The 19,403-nt window shown below is 36.0% G+C and overlaps 1 protein-coding gene across 10 annotated transcripts in view; it reads right to left on the bottom strand.

The window, feature by feature from the left end:
• Positions 1–19,403, bottom strand: part of LOC141394647 (uncharacterized) — a 992,399-nt gene that overhangs the window by 691,499 nt on the left and 281,497 nt on the right. For all 10 annotated transcript variants that reach the window (XM_073969386.1, XM_073969385.1, XM_073969381.1 and 7 more), the window contains 3 exons: positions 16,201–16,397; positions 15,906–16,041; positions 15,679–15,816 (listed from right to left, as the gene is read on the bottom strand). In XM_073969386.1, coding sequence (XP_073825487.1) covers positions 15,679–15,816; positions 15,906–16,041; positions 16,201–16,397 — 471 coding nt within the window. The remainder of the gene's footprint in view (positions 1–15,678; positions 15,817–15,905; positions 16,042–16,200; positions 16,398–19,403) is intronic.

The raw sequence follows: 19,403 nt of genomic DNA, 5'->3' as shown, positions 1-19,403 counted from the left end.
TCAAGGGTATAACGAATTTATAAACAAACAAGTAAAAAGTCGTTAAGTTCGGCCTGGCCGAACTTTTTATACCCTCCACCATAAAATAGTCTTAATTAAAATGGAATAAGTAGGGCCCTTTCACAATTTTAAGCGGAACAACTTTTCGACAATGGATAGACTCCTACTGTTGGGGCAGAGATAATTCCTTTTGGAGATGTGTGTATATTAAAAATCCCGAAGGACAGATGCGCCGTGAGTCGAACTTCCGCGTTATGGCGTGATGAAGTTTTTGCAAGTGACCCTGTAAGCCATCATGAATTAGCATTTTATATTTGTTTGTTGTTTTTGTAGAGCACTTAAGCAACAGTAAACAAAGATATAACGCTAATTCCTGATGGCCCACAAAGTCTCTAACAAAATTTTCATCACGCCATAACGCGGAAGTTCGACTCACGGCGGATCTGTCCTTAGGGGTTCATAATATACTCACCAAGGCCTTTCTTCCCCAAGAGGAGTTTTCCGTGCCCCAGACTTTCACCTCCATTTTGTTTCACATTGTTATCTAATCTAATCTAAAAAAAATGTGTTCAGCTAGGTGAAAGGTACCACCTACGGGGCTATATCAAAGAGTCAACCTATCTTTAAATCTTTTGGCGGAAAAGTTTTATAGCTGCAGGAAACTTCAAGAGTCAAATTGAGGGTAGTTTCATCAAAACAATGTAGACCCTCAAAAATGGACCCATGATGACGAATTTTAGTGAAGAAATTTCGTGACCACTGAAAATTCCCGAAAATCGGGAGGTACAGTTATATGGGGGGATATACCAAAAGATGGACCAATATTGACGATTATTTTTGAATAGACAAAATTGTAGCTAATATTCGCAAAATACCGATCATTACAGCTAGTTCGGTTAAAAATTGCAGTCAAAATTCTCAAAATACCGAAAATCGGGAGATACCGTTATATGGGGGCTATACCAAAACATGGACCTATGTTTTGGTTTTGTTGGAGATGTTTTATGACCACTGAGAATTTCAAATGTCAAATTACAGCTAGTTCGGTTACAAATTGTAGCTAAAATTCCCAAAATACCGAAAATCCGGAGGTACCGATATATGGGGGCTATACCAAAACAGGGACCTATGTTGACGATGTTTCGTGGAGATGTTTCATGACCACTGAGAACCTCAAATGTCAAATTGCAGATAGTTCGGTTAAAAATTGTAGCTAAAATTCTCCAAATACCGAAAATCGGGAGGTACCGTTATATGGGGACTATACCAAAACATGGACCTATGCCCATATCCTTTGGGATATAAGTTTGTTGATCACTAGGAACCCTAAGTGTCAAATTATAGCTTATTCGGTCTGCAAATGTGCCGAAGAATGTTAAAATACGTCAAATCCGGAGGTACCGTTATATGAGGGCTATACCAAAGAGTGGACCGATATAGCCCATCTTCGAACTTGACCTGCCTATGGAAAAAAGACCCTCGGGTGCAAAATTTCAGCACTCTTTCTCAATTATTGCGGACGCTAGAGTGATTACAACAGACGGACAGACGGACAGACAGACGGACATGGCTAGATCGTCTTAGAATTTTATCCTGATCAAGAATATATATATACTTTACAGGGTCGCAAATGATTAGTTCGATGTGTTACAAACGGAATGACAAACTTAATATACCCTCCATACTATGGTGGAGGGTATAATAAGAATCAGTCTACAACAAATTACCATCGGCCTTGGACTACAAAAAAAAGCGGTAACAATGCGGACTTTATTCTACCATGAGGAGATTTTTCATAAGTAACAAGAGAGGTTCTGAAAGTTTCCATAGTAAATTGTTGGGAGGAAACATCCGAACTCTGACCAAGAGTTTTATGGAGTGCTTGACGTTTTGTCGGATGAAAATCGGATACTTTTGCTAACTTTCTGACCGTATTCTCCCCTAACTCTGATGAAATATCGTATACATTTCTGATTTGTTAACTGACATTCGTGCAGACATCGTACGGTGGTCGATGTTCTATACAATAGCGACCAAAAATACTTCCAGTGCAGTACTTTGGCATTTAGCGGTTTCGAAGGACAATGAATCATCTTACAAAAATGATCAAGATAGCCCACTTATAAATTTACCTGCCAAACAGAACTATATTGTATTTACTCGACCCATTTTTCAACATTTGTATGTAACATAGCCATAACTTTCTGAGTCGATTTATGCATGTCCGTCAGTCCGTACGTTCGCAACGCGCAGGTCGCATTTATTGTCCGATCTAACTGAAACATGTTTAATATCATTTTTTTAGCCATAGGAGAAACGCAATTGATTTTGTTGAAAATCGGTTCAGATTTGGATATAGCCCCTATATATATTTTTGGCCGATTTCACGTATTTGCTGCACCAAAAACGCTATATCTGTCCGATTTCGATGAAATTTAGAACGTGGAACTAAATTCGGTCTAGAAATAAATGTGCCAAACTATGTCGAAATCATTTCAGATTTGGATATAACTCCCATATATATTTTGGAATGGGTGACTGAATTCTGTCTAGAAATAAATGTGCCAGATTTGATCGAAATCGGTTCACATTTGGATATAGGTCCCATATATATTTTCGGTTGATTGCACGTATTTGCTGCATCAAACATGCTATATATGTCCGATTTCATCCTGTTGAAGTTCTCAGTGCGGAATTCTTGTATACATGAATACTCTTCCATTGCGTTGCGCTAACAGTGCTTTATGAGAGGTCAACAAGGTTCAAGCGGACGACGTAAACATGCTGTTCCACGTTGCACTCAATATCACGTGGTATCGAGGATGTGACATTTCAGAAAGGTAGAGTTCCGGAGATATCACCGCGCCTTGTGGTTCTCCCTGTTTCACTCCACGTGTCTTCGTGAATTCTTTTTGTGAATTCTACAAACGACTGGCATCCGCACATATAGTTGATTATTCGACGTTTCCAACATGGCTGGAGGTTCTGGTTCAGTCCTCGACTGATATGTGTGGATATGGCGTGTTGTTAGTGTTGTGGTGCTGTGTATTTTCCGGAATCCATACTGATGTTGGGTACCTGGAAAACTGCTTCTCATCATGGGGAGGAACAATGCCTTTAGAACCTTTCCTACTGATGATAAGAGCGATATCGGCTTCAGTAGCGGAATCACCCTGACAACTTTACAGGATTCTGGCACAATATGGGTGGCTAAGATTGAGGGCACTTGTTAAATATTCAATCCTGGGTTCATCCAGTTGCTTAAGCATTATCATACCGTGGGCCCAACACTTTGGAGGTTTTCGCGCAACGAACATCGCCCATCGAAAATTGTGGTGGTACCTCCATGGCTGAGAGGGCTCTTATATAGCAGTCTTTCTCTCTCGGGTGCTCTATAAATTGCCGGTTACATTAACCGCGTACCTCTTCGAATCTGGCACTGTCACGCCGTTGAAAGTAACAGCCACTTTACCAACCTTCTTTCCCGGATTCGAGAGCAAGCCCAATAATGCATTGCTTCAGGTGGTCTAGCCACTTCTCCGCTTATGTTCGCCTACTATCCTGTTGACTTCAATGGTAAGTTATCCAGCTATTGGGTCTTCAGGGTTCATACGAAACAGCTCATTTGCTAGTCCCGTTTCCTCTGCTGCCAAGTATGGTCTGATTTCGGGATTCGACCAGCAGGTATGTAGGGAGCGGGTGCAGCCATGATGTCGGAGAATATGTTGTCATAGTAGAGTGTTACTAACCCAAACTGATGACTTTTTACATACTGGTAGATGAACGTGGATTGGCATGTTCAAGAAGGATTGGGGATATTTTTGCTCCGAGATTTCTTACGGCTGTTTATTTAAATTTAAATTTTGGTTATTGTAATATTTTGTCCAAACCTAGTTTAAGTTCGAAGATGGGCACTATGGTTCCACAACTTCCCGCACCTCCACCAAAGATTGAAAAAAAAATGTCACTAATGGTAACCGCTATATCCGTTGAACTGATCTACCGATTTGCTTAAGCTTTGTGTTTCCTAATATTTAGTCCGAACCCTCATCCAATCCTTAGATAAATTTCAGGTGAACCGGGCCCTTAAGGACTAGATAAGCCACATGCTAGAGAATAGATGGATAAGCTGCGGGCTACTTGACGTAAAAGTAAGGGACAAAGTTGGTCAGGGTACGTCGCAGGGGGGGGGGGGGATCTTATCCCCACTCCTATGGGTCACTACCATAAATAGCCTATTACGGACTTTAAGCGATGAGGGATTTTATCCGTCGTTATAATACTTCTGAGGAGAAGAATCCAAATTTGCTATGCAGAAGAGCTGAGTCAGCCCTAAAACTCGCGTGCAACTGGGCTAGACCAAGAGGACTTAACGTAAACCCGGAAAAAACGGAAATATGTTTTTCACTAGGAAAACAGAACTGGGACACTTTGAAGAACGAGTTTTCCTAAACAAGACAATCAATATTTCCAATAAAGTTAAATATCTAGGAGTAATCCTTGATAGGAAACTTAAATGGAAATACCATATTCAAGAGAGAGCTAACAAAGCTTATAGATGTTGGTCAACCTGTAGAAGGGCTATAGGCTCCAAGTGGGGTCTTAATCCTAAGATGACACACTGGCTAGACCTATTCTAACATACGCTACAGTAGTCTGGTGGACAGCAATGGATAAAAAGTGTAATATTAAAATACTACAGAAAGTCCAACGAATGTTCTGTTTAAGTGTAAGCGGCGCAATGAGGACAACATCAACGAGGGCATTAGAAACTATTCTATATATACACCCAATTGAAATCCAGATAAGGTATGAAGCGGCCGTCGCAGCTATCTGAGTTAAAGATATGGATGAGTGGATCAGAAAGGACCACGTAACATACCATCAAAACATTTTACAGGTAACAACGGGAGAGTCAATGGATAACATTGTATCGGGCCGTATACCTAAAACAATGTAGCTGCCTCATGCGAGGCATTAATTCCAGACATAGACTCGTGGATCGGCGGAACTCTAGCACAAATACCGACTGGAAACTGTTGTTATACAGACGGCTCCATGCTAGGTGGGAGACGGGACTGGGTCTTTGCATTGAAGAACCAGAGACCGAATTATCTCTTCGTTTGTCGGATCACATCTGATCACGATTACAGAGTGTCTGAACTGGCTTAATGCCAACACAGACCAACTACTGTAAACGTCCTTACGGACAGTAAAACTGCAATCAAAGCAATAGGCAGTAAAATCACAAACAGTCTTGGATTGTATAAATTCGATCAACAGCTATTCTCAGCATGGCTCGGTGCGTATAATACGGGTACCGGAACATGCGGGGAATAGAGGTAATGAGATAGCAACTTCTCTGGCAAAAATTAAAGGGAAATAGCAGCAGCAAACTTAGTGAACGCAAAGCCACTAAACGCGTCTCGTCTAGACTTAAAAACTTGGGCAAAAATGCCAACTTATTCCAATGGAATAGAGAGGAAATAGGGAAACCACAAAAATCCTATGGGGAGACCCAAATGAGGAAAAAACTAAAAGGCTATTACTGCTAGGTAAGGCAGAGTTCAGTAGACTTACAGGTGTCCTTACAGTTCACATGGGTTTACAAGCTCACAAGCTCTACACAAAATTAATTGTGCAGACAACAGTATCTGCAGGACATGCGGAGAAGATAATGATGATGATAGAGTCCCCTTCTTCAAAAAACCTAGTCTAGAGCGCACAACAGGCCTACTTCTGGCTTATGTGTATGTCAACCAGGGCATGTGACGATTACTCGTCCCTCTTTCCAACCTAACCTAACCTTGTCCAAATTTAGTTTAACTTCAAAAATGGTCCATCGGTTTTCTCCATAGGGTACTTCCCCAACAAAAGTTCAACTTTTTTTAATTAGTTATCTTTCGAGTTGAGCCGTTATGACCTAAGAGGTACATTGAAAAATTATGAATACATTAGGATCTGTCCGAAGATCCGTTGGAAAATTATACCGATGCTACTCCTACCGTTTCCAACGATATTATGTTTTTCGTGTGGAAGTCCATGTTTCCTGACAGAACCTCTATGTTATACTGTGACCAACTGAAATTATTGGAGGGCGGGACATCTATCGTAAGGAATGACTCCCAAAATAAGATCCACTTCCAATGTGGACTACGTCGGTCCATTCCTACGCAACACTTTTGAGCTTTAATCCAAACATTTTTTTGTCGGCAAGTTCACACGTCCAAAAGGGCCACTAAATCTGAAAACTACGAAGTTTTATAAACATAGTACATAATTATTGGGGAAAAGGATTTTGTATGAGTAAATGATAGATGAAAGTTTCAATTCAAACAGGCTCAGAGTATATCTCTGTCGGCAAAGCCGACTGGTAGTTTTTTACTTGTTTAATTTCGTTTCGCTTAAGGACAAGATTAGTAGATTCCTAATGATCCCACAAAAATATATGCTGACAGGTTTATTCTTGGGCACCGCAAACTGCTTCAGAAAACAATGAAATATTTTCCAACGAAAAATTCTGAAAGTAACTTAAGAAGTGACCTTCCAGATGAAAAAAAATCTTTCAAAAAGGTTTTGTAGATTTCTTGTAAAAAAAAATCACGAAAATTTATTCTTTGTGCTCAATAAATGGCTACAACCCCTTTTATGACCAGTTTACTAAATCCTGTTTTATTAAAATTGGCTTTGAATTTCCACACAGATAATGTAGGGTGTTAGAAAAAAAAAAAAAAAACAAAGCAAACTACAAATTGGCATTAATATGCTTCGAATGATTTCCTCTCGTTGTATGGAAGAAATTAACGTGTGTTTCCTTTTAAATTAAGAAAAATAATATTTACAAAAGAAGAGAGCGAAGCCAAGAATACAAAAACATCTTGTAGTATTTTTCTTAATTAAGATATTATTTTTGCATCCTTGAGAGTGATATTATCCAACATATAAATACATATCCTTGTCGTTCGCTTTGAGCTGCAGGATGGTATCATAATGATTGGCTTTTGCCATTTGTATGAAGTCATTAATTTCGCATGCTGTTGTCACGTTATACCATAGAACTGGGTGGGTGGGTGTGTGGATGTGTGAAATATGCGGTCCATAAAATGAAAGATAAAGTACACATGACAGTCATACGATTTATTTTGAATTTGTGTGTTCCTTTCCTCAGTGTGGTTTTCTTTATTTGTAATGAAGACTTTTTCTCTATTTTGATATCTTCTGTGTGTTTTACTTCATTGAAAATAATTGTCTTTTATTTAAATAAGACTTGATTTACGGCAGTGCTTATTAATGTTTAATTGTGTATAATAGTAATGAATGACCCAGTTTTATTTTAATATCGTACTTTAGTCTTAATGGAAGCTATAGAATTCTTTGCATTGTGTAACTAGAAGCTTCTTCCTTCCGGGCTGTCCATTTAAATATGCTGAATTATTTAATTAAATACAGACGATACACTGTGGATATAAAGGACAGCAATTGTAATAGTATCTGTAAATTTGCAAATATTTGAGAATGTATTTGTGATTACTTGAAGAAGGTTGAAAAAATACAAAAAAAATTAATTATATTAATTAATAAAATTAATATACATATGTTAACACGACAATACTCGTTACGACGGACAATGGTCCCAAATCCAAATTTTCTGGCCAAAACTATTTCAACGTCTATTTTGTATTGAAATTAATTATTATTTATAATAGATGTGTACAAACAGCATTTCTTACGTTTTATCGAACAAAATGACCAGAAACTGCCAAAATTTGTTGAACAGGGTGGTCCCGTTGTGTGGGGTCTAAACCAAAGCATTGACCTATGTAAATAATTTTTGGCACGAAGGATTCATATCTTCCAAGAGGTCAAAATACCAAATTTCAGCCGAATCGGTCATAAAGTGTCGCAAAAATCCACAAAATATCTGAAATCGGACCGTACATTTATGTGGGGGTTTGACAAAAAATGGACATATTTTCAAAAAAATTATACATACTTGTTTTCTACACTCTGAAACCCATAAATAAAAATTTTAAGGAAAATCGGTTGATAGATGTGTGTATTACCGTTCTATTTAAATTGGATACTACGTACAGTCACAACAGGTATTTACAAAAAATTCTCCCATCTTAAAATAGAAAAATCCACTTTATTTTAACTGTGGCAAATTTGAGTAAGATTTGACTTCTGAATTTATTAGTACAGCTTCCAAATTCGATTTGGAGGTGGACAAATTTGGAAATTTTTTTAAAAATTTAAATATATTTGTAAAAAATATTTGTAAAAAATAATTTTCAATATATATAAAAACATTGCTTTTATTACGCTAATTTTACAAATTTCTTCGTTCTTTTTGTAAATATTATGAAAGTACTCACTAAACGCTTCCCGATTCATAATAACTTTGGTCTCACTTCTGTACATTTATGCAGCGACGCAATGCAACACAAATTGTATATTTTATTTTTACATAAAAAAGTATCAACTTTGGTACTGCGCCAATCAACGAATACTAACGTTATTTACAAAAACTAATTATTTTCAGATGACTTGACGTGTTTTTTATTATTCTGCGCAAAAAAAAATTAAAATTTCGAAACTTCAAAAATAGGGTTTTGGCCAAAAATTTCCTGATTGAAACCTATGTGCGACGTAAAATCTATATATATATAAATGAGCTTGGTGATAAGTGATTGACTGACTGACTGACTCATCATCAACGCCCAGCCAAAACGGCTAAAGCTAGGAGCTTGAAATTTTACCAGTGGGTCACTGTTGATGCAAATGTGCGAGATAAGGCCGGGTTTTAGAAAATTCGTCCTGGAACCACAAAAAATAACAACAACAAAAATCCTTATTTTTCATTACTATTACGTACTTATTCACTTAGTTGGCCCTCTGCAAGACATGTGTAAAATTAACAATGCCATAACTTCTTGATATCGTTAGAGATCACACATAATTTCAAATTTTGTAGTTTACTTCTAGGCGCACTTATTTTATCGTAAACCACTAAATAATAGAAAGACAAGACATTTGTTATCTTCCATTGCAACAGATGTCGCAGTTGGTGATAATGGTGTATAAACATCAATTAAGCAAATGAACAAATGAGTTGCTGTTGAAGACAACATCAGGGGAATAAATTCAGAAATCGGCCAGAAATAACAACAACTAAAAACTGTATGGACCTGCATTTTTGGTAATAACTAAATGTTTGCAAATCAATGAAAGTGCAATAGAAATGTGCATATTACCACGATTTATTTGCAATTAAGAATTTTATCGTATATGGAGACGTACAGTCATAACTATTCAATTTTCAATTTCAAAATCTGTAATTTGAATGAAATCAATAATAGGCCCCAGGAATATAGGAATTTGGTATGGAAATCAAGGTTGGGAAGTGGTGCTTCTAAAAGGAAATGGTTTGGAAAATTACCAATCATGTGTACGAAAAGTACTAAATTTAGTACAATTTAGATTTGGGTGAACGTAAAGAGCTGGAAACCTGAAATTTGGAATTAAGGTTACTGTTGTAGTGTAGGATTGAGATATGAGGGTAGTTTTGGAAATTCGTGCTTATGTGTACGAAAAGTACTAAATAGTACTAAATTTGGTACAATAGGGATTTGGGTGAACGGATAGAGCTGGAATCCTGATATTTGGAATTGAGATTACTGTTGGAGTGTAGGATTGAAGAACTTTTGGAAATTCGTACTTATGTGTATGAAAAGTACTAAATGGTACTAAATTTGATACAATGGGGATTTGGGTGAACGGATAATAGCTGGAATCTCGAAATTTGGAATTGAGATTACTGGTGGGGTGTAGGATTGAGGTAGTTTTGAAAATTCGTACTTATGGGTACGAAAAGTACTAAATGGTGCTAAATTTGGTACAATTTGGATTTGAATGAACGGATAGAGCTGGAAACCTGAAATTTGGAATTAATATTACTGTTGAAGTGTAGGATTGAGATATGAAGGTGGTTTTGGAAATTAGTACTTATGTGTACGGAAAGTACTAATTGGAACTAAATTTTGTATAATGGGGATTTGGGTGAACGGATAGCGCTGGAATCTCTAAATTTGGAACTGAGATTACTGGTGGAGTTTAATATTGTGGAAGTTTTGGAAATTCGTACATAGGGTACGAAAAATACTAAATAGCACTAAATTTGGTACAGTTTCGATTTGGGTGAACGGATAGGGCTTGATTCCTCAAATTTGGACTGAGGATCACTGATGAAGAGTAAGAAAGATGCACCAAAGGGTTTTTGGAAACTTGAGTGTACGAAAAGTAATAATTGGTACTAAATTTAGTACAATTTGGATTTGAGTGAACGGATAGAGCTGGATTCCTGAAATTTGGAATTGATATTACTGTTGGAGTGTAGGACTGGGGAAGTTTTGGAAATTCTTACTTATGTGAATGAAAAGTACTAAATGGTACTAAATTTGGGACAATGGGGATTTGGGTGAACGGATATAGTTGGAATCTCGAAATTTGGAATGGAGATTACTGGTGGGGTGTAGAATTGAGGTAGTTTTGAAAATTCGTACTTATGGGTACGAAAAGTACTAAATGGTACTAAATTTAGTACAATTTGGATTTGGGTGAACGTATGTATGTAGCTGGAAACCTGAAATTTGGAATTAAGATTACTGTGAAGTGTAGGACTGAGATATGAGGGTGGTTTTGGAAATTCGTACTTATGTGTTCGAAAAGTACTAAATTTGGTACAATAGGGATTCGAGTGAACGGACAGAGCTGGAATCCTGAAATTTGAAATTGAGATTACTGTTGGATCATAGGATTGGGGAAATTTTGGAAATTCGTATTTATGTGTACGAAAAGTACTAAATGGTACTAAATTTATTACAATTTGGATTTGGGTGAACGGATAGAACTGGAATCCTGAATTTTAAGTATCAAGGTTGGGAAATGGCGTTGAAATAAGGAAATGGTTTTGGAAGTTCGTATTTATGATTACGAGCAGTACTAAATTTGGATTTGGGTGAACGGATAGAGCTGGAATCCTAAAGTTTTGAATTAAGATTACTGTAGGGGTGTAGGATTGAGATAGTTTTAGAAATTCGTACCTTTGAGTACGAAAAGTACTAAATGGTACTAAATTTGGTACAATTTGGATTTGGATGAACGGATAAAGCTGGAATTCTGAAATTTGGAACTAAGATTACTGTCGGACAGTAGAATTGAGGTAGTTTTGGAAATTCGTACTTATGGGTACAGAAAGCACTAAATTCGGTACAATTTGAATTTTAGTAAACGGATAGTGTTGGAATTAGGAATTAAGATTACTGTAGGAGTGTAGTATTGAGGAAATTTTGAAAAGTCGTACGTGTGCGTACTAGAAGTACTAAATGGTACTAAATATGGTACAATGTGGATTTGGGTGAACGGGTAGAGCTGGAATCCTGAAATTTTTGTTTGGGAAAGAAATGGTACTAAATTTGATACAATTTGGATTCGGGTGAATTAATAGAGCTGGAATCCTGAAATTTGGAATTACGATTACAGTCGAAGAGTAGGATTCAGGTTGTTTTGAAAAAGCAAACTTATGGTTACGAAAAGCACTAAATGGTACTAAATTTAGTACAATTTGTATGTAGGTGAACGGATAGCGGTGGAATCCTGCAATTTGAAAGTATGATTATTGTAGCCCTGTTGCGTTGAGGAAGTTTTGAAAATTGGTACGAAAATTCTAAATTGTTCTAAATTTAGTACAATTTTAATTTGGTTTAACGGATAGAGTTTGAATCCTGAAATTTGGAAGTAAGATTACTACTAAAGTGAAGGATTGAGGTAGTTTTGGAAAATCTTTCTTATGGGTACGAAGAGTTCGACTTGATACTAAGTTTGGTACAATTTGGAATTGGACGAACGGATACAGCTGGAATCTTGAGATTTGGAATTACTGTAATTATTATGGAATTTACTGTAATTATTTTGTATTAATGTCCGTGTATGGCTGAGATATGTCGTCGAAATACGTAACATAAGTATACGAAAAGTACTTAATGGTACTCAATTTGTTTTTGGGTGTAGGGATAGTGCTGGAATTTTTATTTTTTGGAGTTAGGGTGTGTATTGGTGTGCAACGTTGATCTCGCTGTTAATGTGTAAGGGTGAGATACGGCTGATCTTTTTTAAAAACGAACTTAAGGGGTACGTACAGTACTAAGATAAAAATAAATATTGATTAAAATTGGTATTAGTGCGACCAAATTTTCAGTGTTTGTCATTTCCATATTATATATTGTTTATTTGTTTTTTTTTATATCCTTTCCGCATACGAAGTAGCGGGCATTTTGCTAGTATCACATATTTGACTTCAATCCAACCCAAAAATGATGTGATTATTGTAGTCAAAAGAGTAAATTCATTTGTCTCAAATGCAACAAACAACGTAAAACCAAGAACAATAATAAAATAGCGTCCGATATATCGGACGGTCTGCAAAACATAAGATAATTAATAAATGATAAAAGTTGTTGACGAAATTGTTTATTTTTCTTATTCTCATTCTAAAACAAACAAAAAGTTTGAATAAAAGTCGTCAGGGAACTTCATGCATTAATGGGTTAAGTAAAAAAATATTATCGTGACATAAATTTTTTTTGAGGTTTGTGACGTTTACTACCTTTTATACGTTTTCTACGGCTATATGACGTTTTCGACGTTTACAACTTTCTGACCGTCGAAAACCTAAAAAATCATCATACACACAATCTCTACTGACGATAACCACTTTATACAGAACATTTTATGCTTGGAGGTTTTCTACTGCGGAAATACCTAAAATCGGGAATTACCGTTCTATGAAGGCTATATGAAGATCTGGACAATACGGAAACAATTTTACATTGATAGTTTTATACCGCCAACGAAGACTAAATACCAAATTTCAGCCATTTTGGTGGAATATTGAGCGCACAACATTCAAAATACCGAAAATCGGGCGGTACCGTTCTATGGACATGGAAAGTTGTATACCCCTAATAAGACTGAACACTAAATTTCAGTCATTTTGGTAGGATATTGAGGCTACAAAATATTCAAAATCGGTAGGTTCTATGGGGACTATATGAAGACGTGGACCTATACCAAAAATTTTCAGGAGGAAACGTTTATTCGCCTAACGAAGACTAAATACCAAATTTCAGCCATTTCAGTGAGATATTAGGGATAAAACCTTAAAAAAATTAAAATGAGGTACCGTAAGTGGTGGGCTATATGAAGATGTAGACCTATATCGAAAAAGTTTATTCGCCTAAAGAAGACTAAATACCAAATTTTAGCCATTTCGTTGGGATATTGAGGCCACAACCTTCAAAGTACCGAAAATAGAGTGGTACCGTTCTATAGGGCTATATAAAGACGTGAATCTTTACCGACAAATTTCAAGAGGAAAATTGTATACCCCCAAAGAAGATTAAGTACCCTATTTCAGGAATTTAGCGTTATAATCAGGCTAGAATCTTCAAAATTCCGAAAATCGGGAGGTACCTTTCTATGGGGGGCTATATCAAAACGTGGACCGATTTAGCTACCAAAACATGGATCCATTATGTCAATTTTAGGGGGAGAAGTATGTTAAATGTCGAATTACAGGTAGTTCGAACTTGCCTACGGGAAATAGACATTCGGAACAAGTAAGAACGGCCCGGCGGAACTTCTATACCCTCCAGCACGAGTTGTATTGAAGTAAAATTAAACAAGTAAAAAAGTATCAGTCGGCTTTGCCGACAGAGATATACCCTCAGTCTATGTGAATTGAAACTTTCATCTGCGGACAGATCGAATGGTTTTCTCAAGAGGTATGGACTTGCCCTGAAAAAACTTTTACCGCCGTAATTGGGGCAGCGAATGCAAGTTGCTTCAACAGAAATCAAAGTGATTCGAGAGTAGGTCTTAAAGTGAACTTATACGAAATGGAAATGGAGTGGAAAAATATAGTCCATATTCGAACCTGATCTACGTTTGGTAGATATATTAGGATGCGTAAAGTATGGATCAAATCAGTCACTCCATTCCAGAGTTATCGTGCGTTCATTTGTTCCGAACATTTTTGAACTTTTGTAGGGGAGGTACCTGAAGGAGTGTACCGATATGGTTTATCTTGGAACTTTAAATATGTTTGGACAAAAAATTACGAAGGCCAAATTTTGGATCGAATCGGTAGATCGATAATTATGGACTGATGGCAGTGAATATTAGTTAAAACTCAAAGCGATTCGAGAGCATGTAATAAGCTGAACTTTTCCGGAATGTTGTGTGGGAAGTACCCGAAGGAGTGGACGGATTGAGTCCATATTGGAACCTCATCTATGTCTGGTAAAAATTTCACGATGTGTAAAGTATGGACCAGATCGGTTACTACCATGAAAAGTTATCGGTGCCGGCAAGAATGGACCGATATAACCCATCTTCGAACTTAAACTAAGCTTGAACAAAATATTACGAAGGCCAAATTTTGGACCAAATCGGTTCATCCGTTCCAGAGTTATCGTGCGCACAGCCAGACAGACAGACGGACGGACATTGCTAAACCGACTAAAACGAATTTCGTCCAAACATACTTGGGGTCTAAAACCATTATTTCGATGAGGCACATTTTGCCCGTATGAGAGTGTATATACCCTCATTAGCATAAATACTGATGGTATAAAAATTCGTATTATTATTATTTTTTTTTTTTTTGTTTATGATCTCCTGACAAGCTAGGTACCTTTCTATAGCGGCTATATCAAAATGGGGACACAATTTCTGGGTTTTATAGCTCCAAACAAGACCAACTGGCTATATGTCTGGGAGAAAGTTGTATAGCATCAAAGAAGACTAAATGCCGAATTTTAGATATTTCGGTACCATATTGTTGTTAAGACCTTCAAAATACCGAAAATCGGAAGTAACGTTCTATAGGGCCTTAGGGTGGTTTTAAAAAATTTATGTCGGATTTTTTTAGGCGGCACCCCCTTATTGAGTTTAGTTTTGCTAGATTTTAAGATTCTAAAGTTTGAGCACCATCGAAATATGTTAACACGTGCCAGTGGGACATACTTAAAGCTGGAAGACATGGACTCCAATGACATGACTAAGTTATGAGATACGTATCATATGGTATCCAAAATTTGGGTAACAAAGCAAAAAATATCGGCGTGGTTGGAAATCTATTCCTAGTACGGGTCTAGTAGTGACCTGGCATCAAAGTAATTTGAAAGTATCAACGCTCAAGATGTGCGTTGACATCTACTTGATGAGTCGACCCTTGTAATAAGCAACTGACACTTTTAAATATAATTCGAGATAGATCTGGTTAAGTAGATCTGCCAGTAAACTGCTATAAGACTAAAATGATGGTAAAAGCACGCAAGTTTAAACTGCAATTTCAGTTTTGAAATGGAGAGAAAAATTATATTGACCTGCAGATGCTCTTTTGTCTAAGTTAAAGGTTTAAACACAAAGCCACCAACGCCAGGGATTGAAAAGCTATACTTAATTCGGTTCATAGGACAAATTATTTGTGTCTAGTCATTATAGCAAATAAGTTTGACATAATCAATTTTCAATTGAACTCATTATTTTTAAATTCTGATCTCCCACGATCGTAAAAATCTATTTATTGATTTATATCTATTTCTATTTATTACTAACCTGTTTATCTAACAGAACATTACTGCTGCACTGCACAAACTCTTCTGGTCCAATATGTTTGGCTAATTTCTTTTCTATGCGGCATAAAATTTGTGCATATTGGGTGGAAGTAGGACAGCTAAATAGATTCGAATCAGACTGAAATGAGAAACGCACAAGGTGTGAAAATTATTCAACTTTTTAATTATTATTCTGTTCTTTTATACTCGCTTTAAGGCTTTCATTACCTTATCGGCAGCTGTGCTGGCATTAGTTGTTTGGCATGCTCTCAATTCTTCTTCATGGGTTTCCAAATCAGTCAAACGTTTTAACAAGGCACTCAATATTTCCGAAACAATGGCTTCTAAACGTGTATTGGAACATCTGCAATTGATTGAAAGCCAGAAAGGAAGAAGAAGTGGGGGCAATAAATTAGATGAAGTGAAAAAACTCAATTAAGCCCTTTTTACTAATAATTGATGGTACTGCAGGCAGTACATATACGAATCGACTAATGTACATATCAATGTGCAAACAACTCACCTGGCAACGATATGTTTAACATGACTCATCATGCGTTCATCTCGATAATCATAGGGAAACTTATTTGTCCATTCAGCTAACAATGCTACCAATGATTCTAATGATTCACTATCAGGTACTGAAGATAGAAGTTTGCCCAACAGTTCGTGTGGACGTAAATATAGGCGTGATGATAATAAAAATGAAAATATAAATTCCTGAAAATAAAGAGAAACAGTAAATAAATGCATTAAACATTTTGCGTACTTACAACAAATAGGGAAAATTATTTAAATGCTCTTAATTCTATCCGCGCTTCTAAATTATAGTTATTTTAATAAATAAAACGAACATATTTTCATATTTAGGGTTTACTAAAAAAATTCCTTTTCGTACAAAAAAAATAAATGAAAATGTTTTCAATGTTACCTGAGTAGTCAAATGTTGAAATATTTCTTAAGGAACTTTAGAGTTTTTGGAAAGAAAGTAAAGACGGATCAAAATATTTGGTACTAATTTTTGTTGGGGGTATAAATGAGCAGTGAATTGCTGGTATAGATCCAAGTTTTGATGTAGCTCCCACATAACGGTATCTCCCGATTTTGGTAGTTTTAAGGTTTAAGCAAGAGCTGAAATGTTGTATGTGTTTAATAATCCTTGGAAATATAAAACATTCCTGTAGTAGAGTTGGGCAATCTCGTTCAATTAAATGATCCGGACCACTACTTCGTTCAACGGACACCGGTAATTTCTTTGACAAAAACTACGTTACTTAATTTTACACGTTGGTTTTTATGATGTTACTCATTCGCCTTTGAACGAGGACAGTGATGCAGATCGTTCAATTGAACGGGATTGCCCAACTTTATCCTGTAGAGAATCGTCGGTACAGGTCCACGTTTTGATACAGTCACCATAGGACCATACCTCTCGATGCTTGGCATTTTGGGGATTTTAACCAAATTATGCAACCTAAATGTCTAAAATTTGGTATTTAGACTTCCTTGGGGCTTTAAAATATTACTGCAGAGAATTGTCGGTATAGGTTCAAGGTTTGATATACCTCCCATAGAAGGGTGCCGCCGGATTTTCGATAGTTTGAAGGTTTTAGCCCAATGACCGCAAACAAACGAAATGATGCCCGTGCCATTCAGACAAAGTCACAAACTTTTAATTCTTTCTGAACCGTTTCGTTCTCAAAACAAAACAAAACAAAACAAAACAAAACAAAACAAAACAAAACAAAACAAAACAAAACAAAACAAAACAAAACAAAACAAAACAAAACAAAACAAAACAAAACAAAACAAAACAAAACAAAACAAAACAAAACAAAACAAAACAAAACAAAACAAAACAAAACAAAACAAAACAAAACAAAACAAAACAAAACAAAACAAAACAAAACAAAACAAAACAAAACAAAACAAAACAAAACAAAACAAAACAAAACAAAACAAAACAAAACAAAACAAAACAAAACAAAACAAAACAAAACAAAACAAAACAAAACAAAACAAAACAAAACAAAACAAAACAAAACAAAACAAAACAAAACAAAACAAAACAAAACAAAACAAAACAAAACAAAACCACAAACTTTTCAACTGGAGAAGAACAAAACTGTACGATTGCTGAAATGTACTTCGGTCATGCTGTTCCGAATTCTTTCATTGACGAACGAAAAATAATTTGTTTGCAAACGTTTGCTGTTCTCAGCCTATGTGAATTGAAAATTTCATCTACTGACAGATTGACTGTATGTAAGGTCTTTTCCGAATTTTGTGGCCCTTTTTGCACATATGAACTTGCCAACATAAATGTGGATTAGGATTAAAGTTCAAAAGTATTGCAAAATAGGTACTTGAATCAATGGACCGACATAGTCCATTATGGAAGTGGATCTTATTTTGGGAGTCATATCTTTTCGATTGTTATTGGGCACACTAGTCATTTCTTATAACTTCTGGACCAGTATGCCAGGAAGCATGGACTTGTCCACGGAAAATATAATATCGCTGTAAGCAATACCAAAACGAACAGCATCGGTATACATTTCGAGAAGACCCTAAAATTTAATTATTCCATTTTAGTATCACTTGCACTCACGATGCAACTACTTTTTTGGCTACAAACATTTGGCTGTGAACATTTGTGCGTTAAACATTTTTTCGAAAATCTGTAACAACGTCTAGAGTATAACCCCAAAGGCTTAACCTCATATTACCCTCTATTACAGAGAGTAATGTTTACAAAACGCACTGACAGCCTTGCAAAATTTACTGATCACTACCAATATCATGATTTCATCCCGGCGAAGGGAATTTTCAATTGTCTTCTTAGTTTTTGAATTGATGATTTTTTAGTGAAAAACGAACGCTGTTCCAGTGCGTTTGGTAAACATTATAGAGAGTAATAGAGGATAATATGAGTTTAAGCCATTGCACAGTGGATGCGCCCAACGACAAAAATCAAAAAATTCATGACATCGTTTTAAAAATTTAAAAATGCAAATCGGTTCTAAACATTCCAAATTTTTTGAAACTCAACTTATTTTTTCCATTTTTCGCGGTTCTTAAGGAGAAAAAGCCTCACAAACATGACTAATTTTGAAGAAAAAATTGTACTTAAAAATGAGAAAAAATGGTTATATTCTAAACGAATTTATGAAACAGATGATTATTATTAACGCCTTAACTTAAGCTTAATCATTTAGTAAATTGCCTTAGCTTCATTTTTCTAGTTATGAGAATTCCTCTAAATTGCAAGGGTTGCCATATATTTTGGCTATAATATCGGACAAAATGAAAATATTCAATATAGATGTATGGATTTCCTTAAAGTTTAAGTTACTTTCAAAGAATTTTCAAAGCTACAAGAGTTGCTCTAATTTAAATTTATTTGAAATTCCCTCCATCGATTGTTTTTGTATTTTTCTCATCTATGAACATTGCTGTTTCAGAATCTGCAAAAAACTTCCCAGGTGTAAGCGGTTTTCATTTAAAATTAGCTAGGGCGCACCGTACATGACATTCTCTTTACGGAGGTGATACAGTCAGTGCATTATCCCAATTTGAACTTCTATATCTCAAAAATGATAAAACCTACCAAAATATCATGAAGAAGAAAATATTCACAGCTTCAACATTTGCTCTATCCCGTTTCAATATGACTTGTGGTTTTCAAGCAAAATCGTGAAAACCTATGATAAACCGCAAAAATGT

Source organism: Musca autumnalis, unplaced genomic scaffold, assembly GCF_047663935.1.
Source record: "Musca autumnalis isolate F117 unplaced genomic scaffold, ASM4766393v1 scaffold_2, whole genome shotgun sequence".
Classification (NCBI taxonomy): Eukaryota; Metazoa; Arthropoda; class Insecta; order Diptera; family Muscidae; genus Musca; species Musca autumnalis.
The sequence above is the reverse complement of the archived record's forward strand: the minus strand, read 5'-3'. Positions and strand labels throughout refer to the sequence as shown.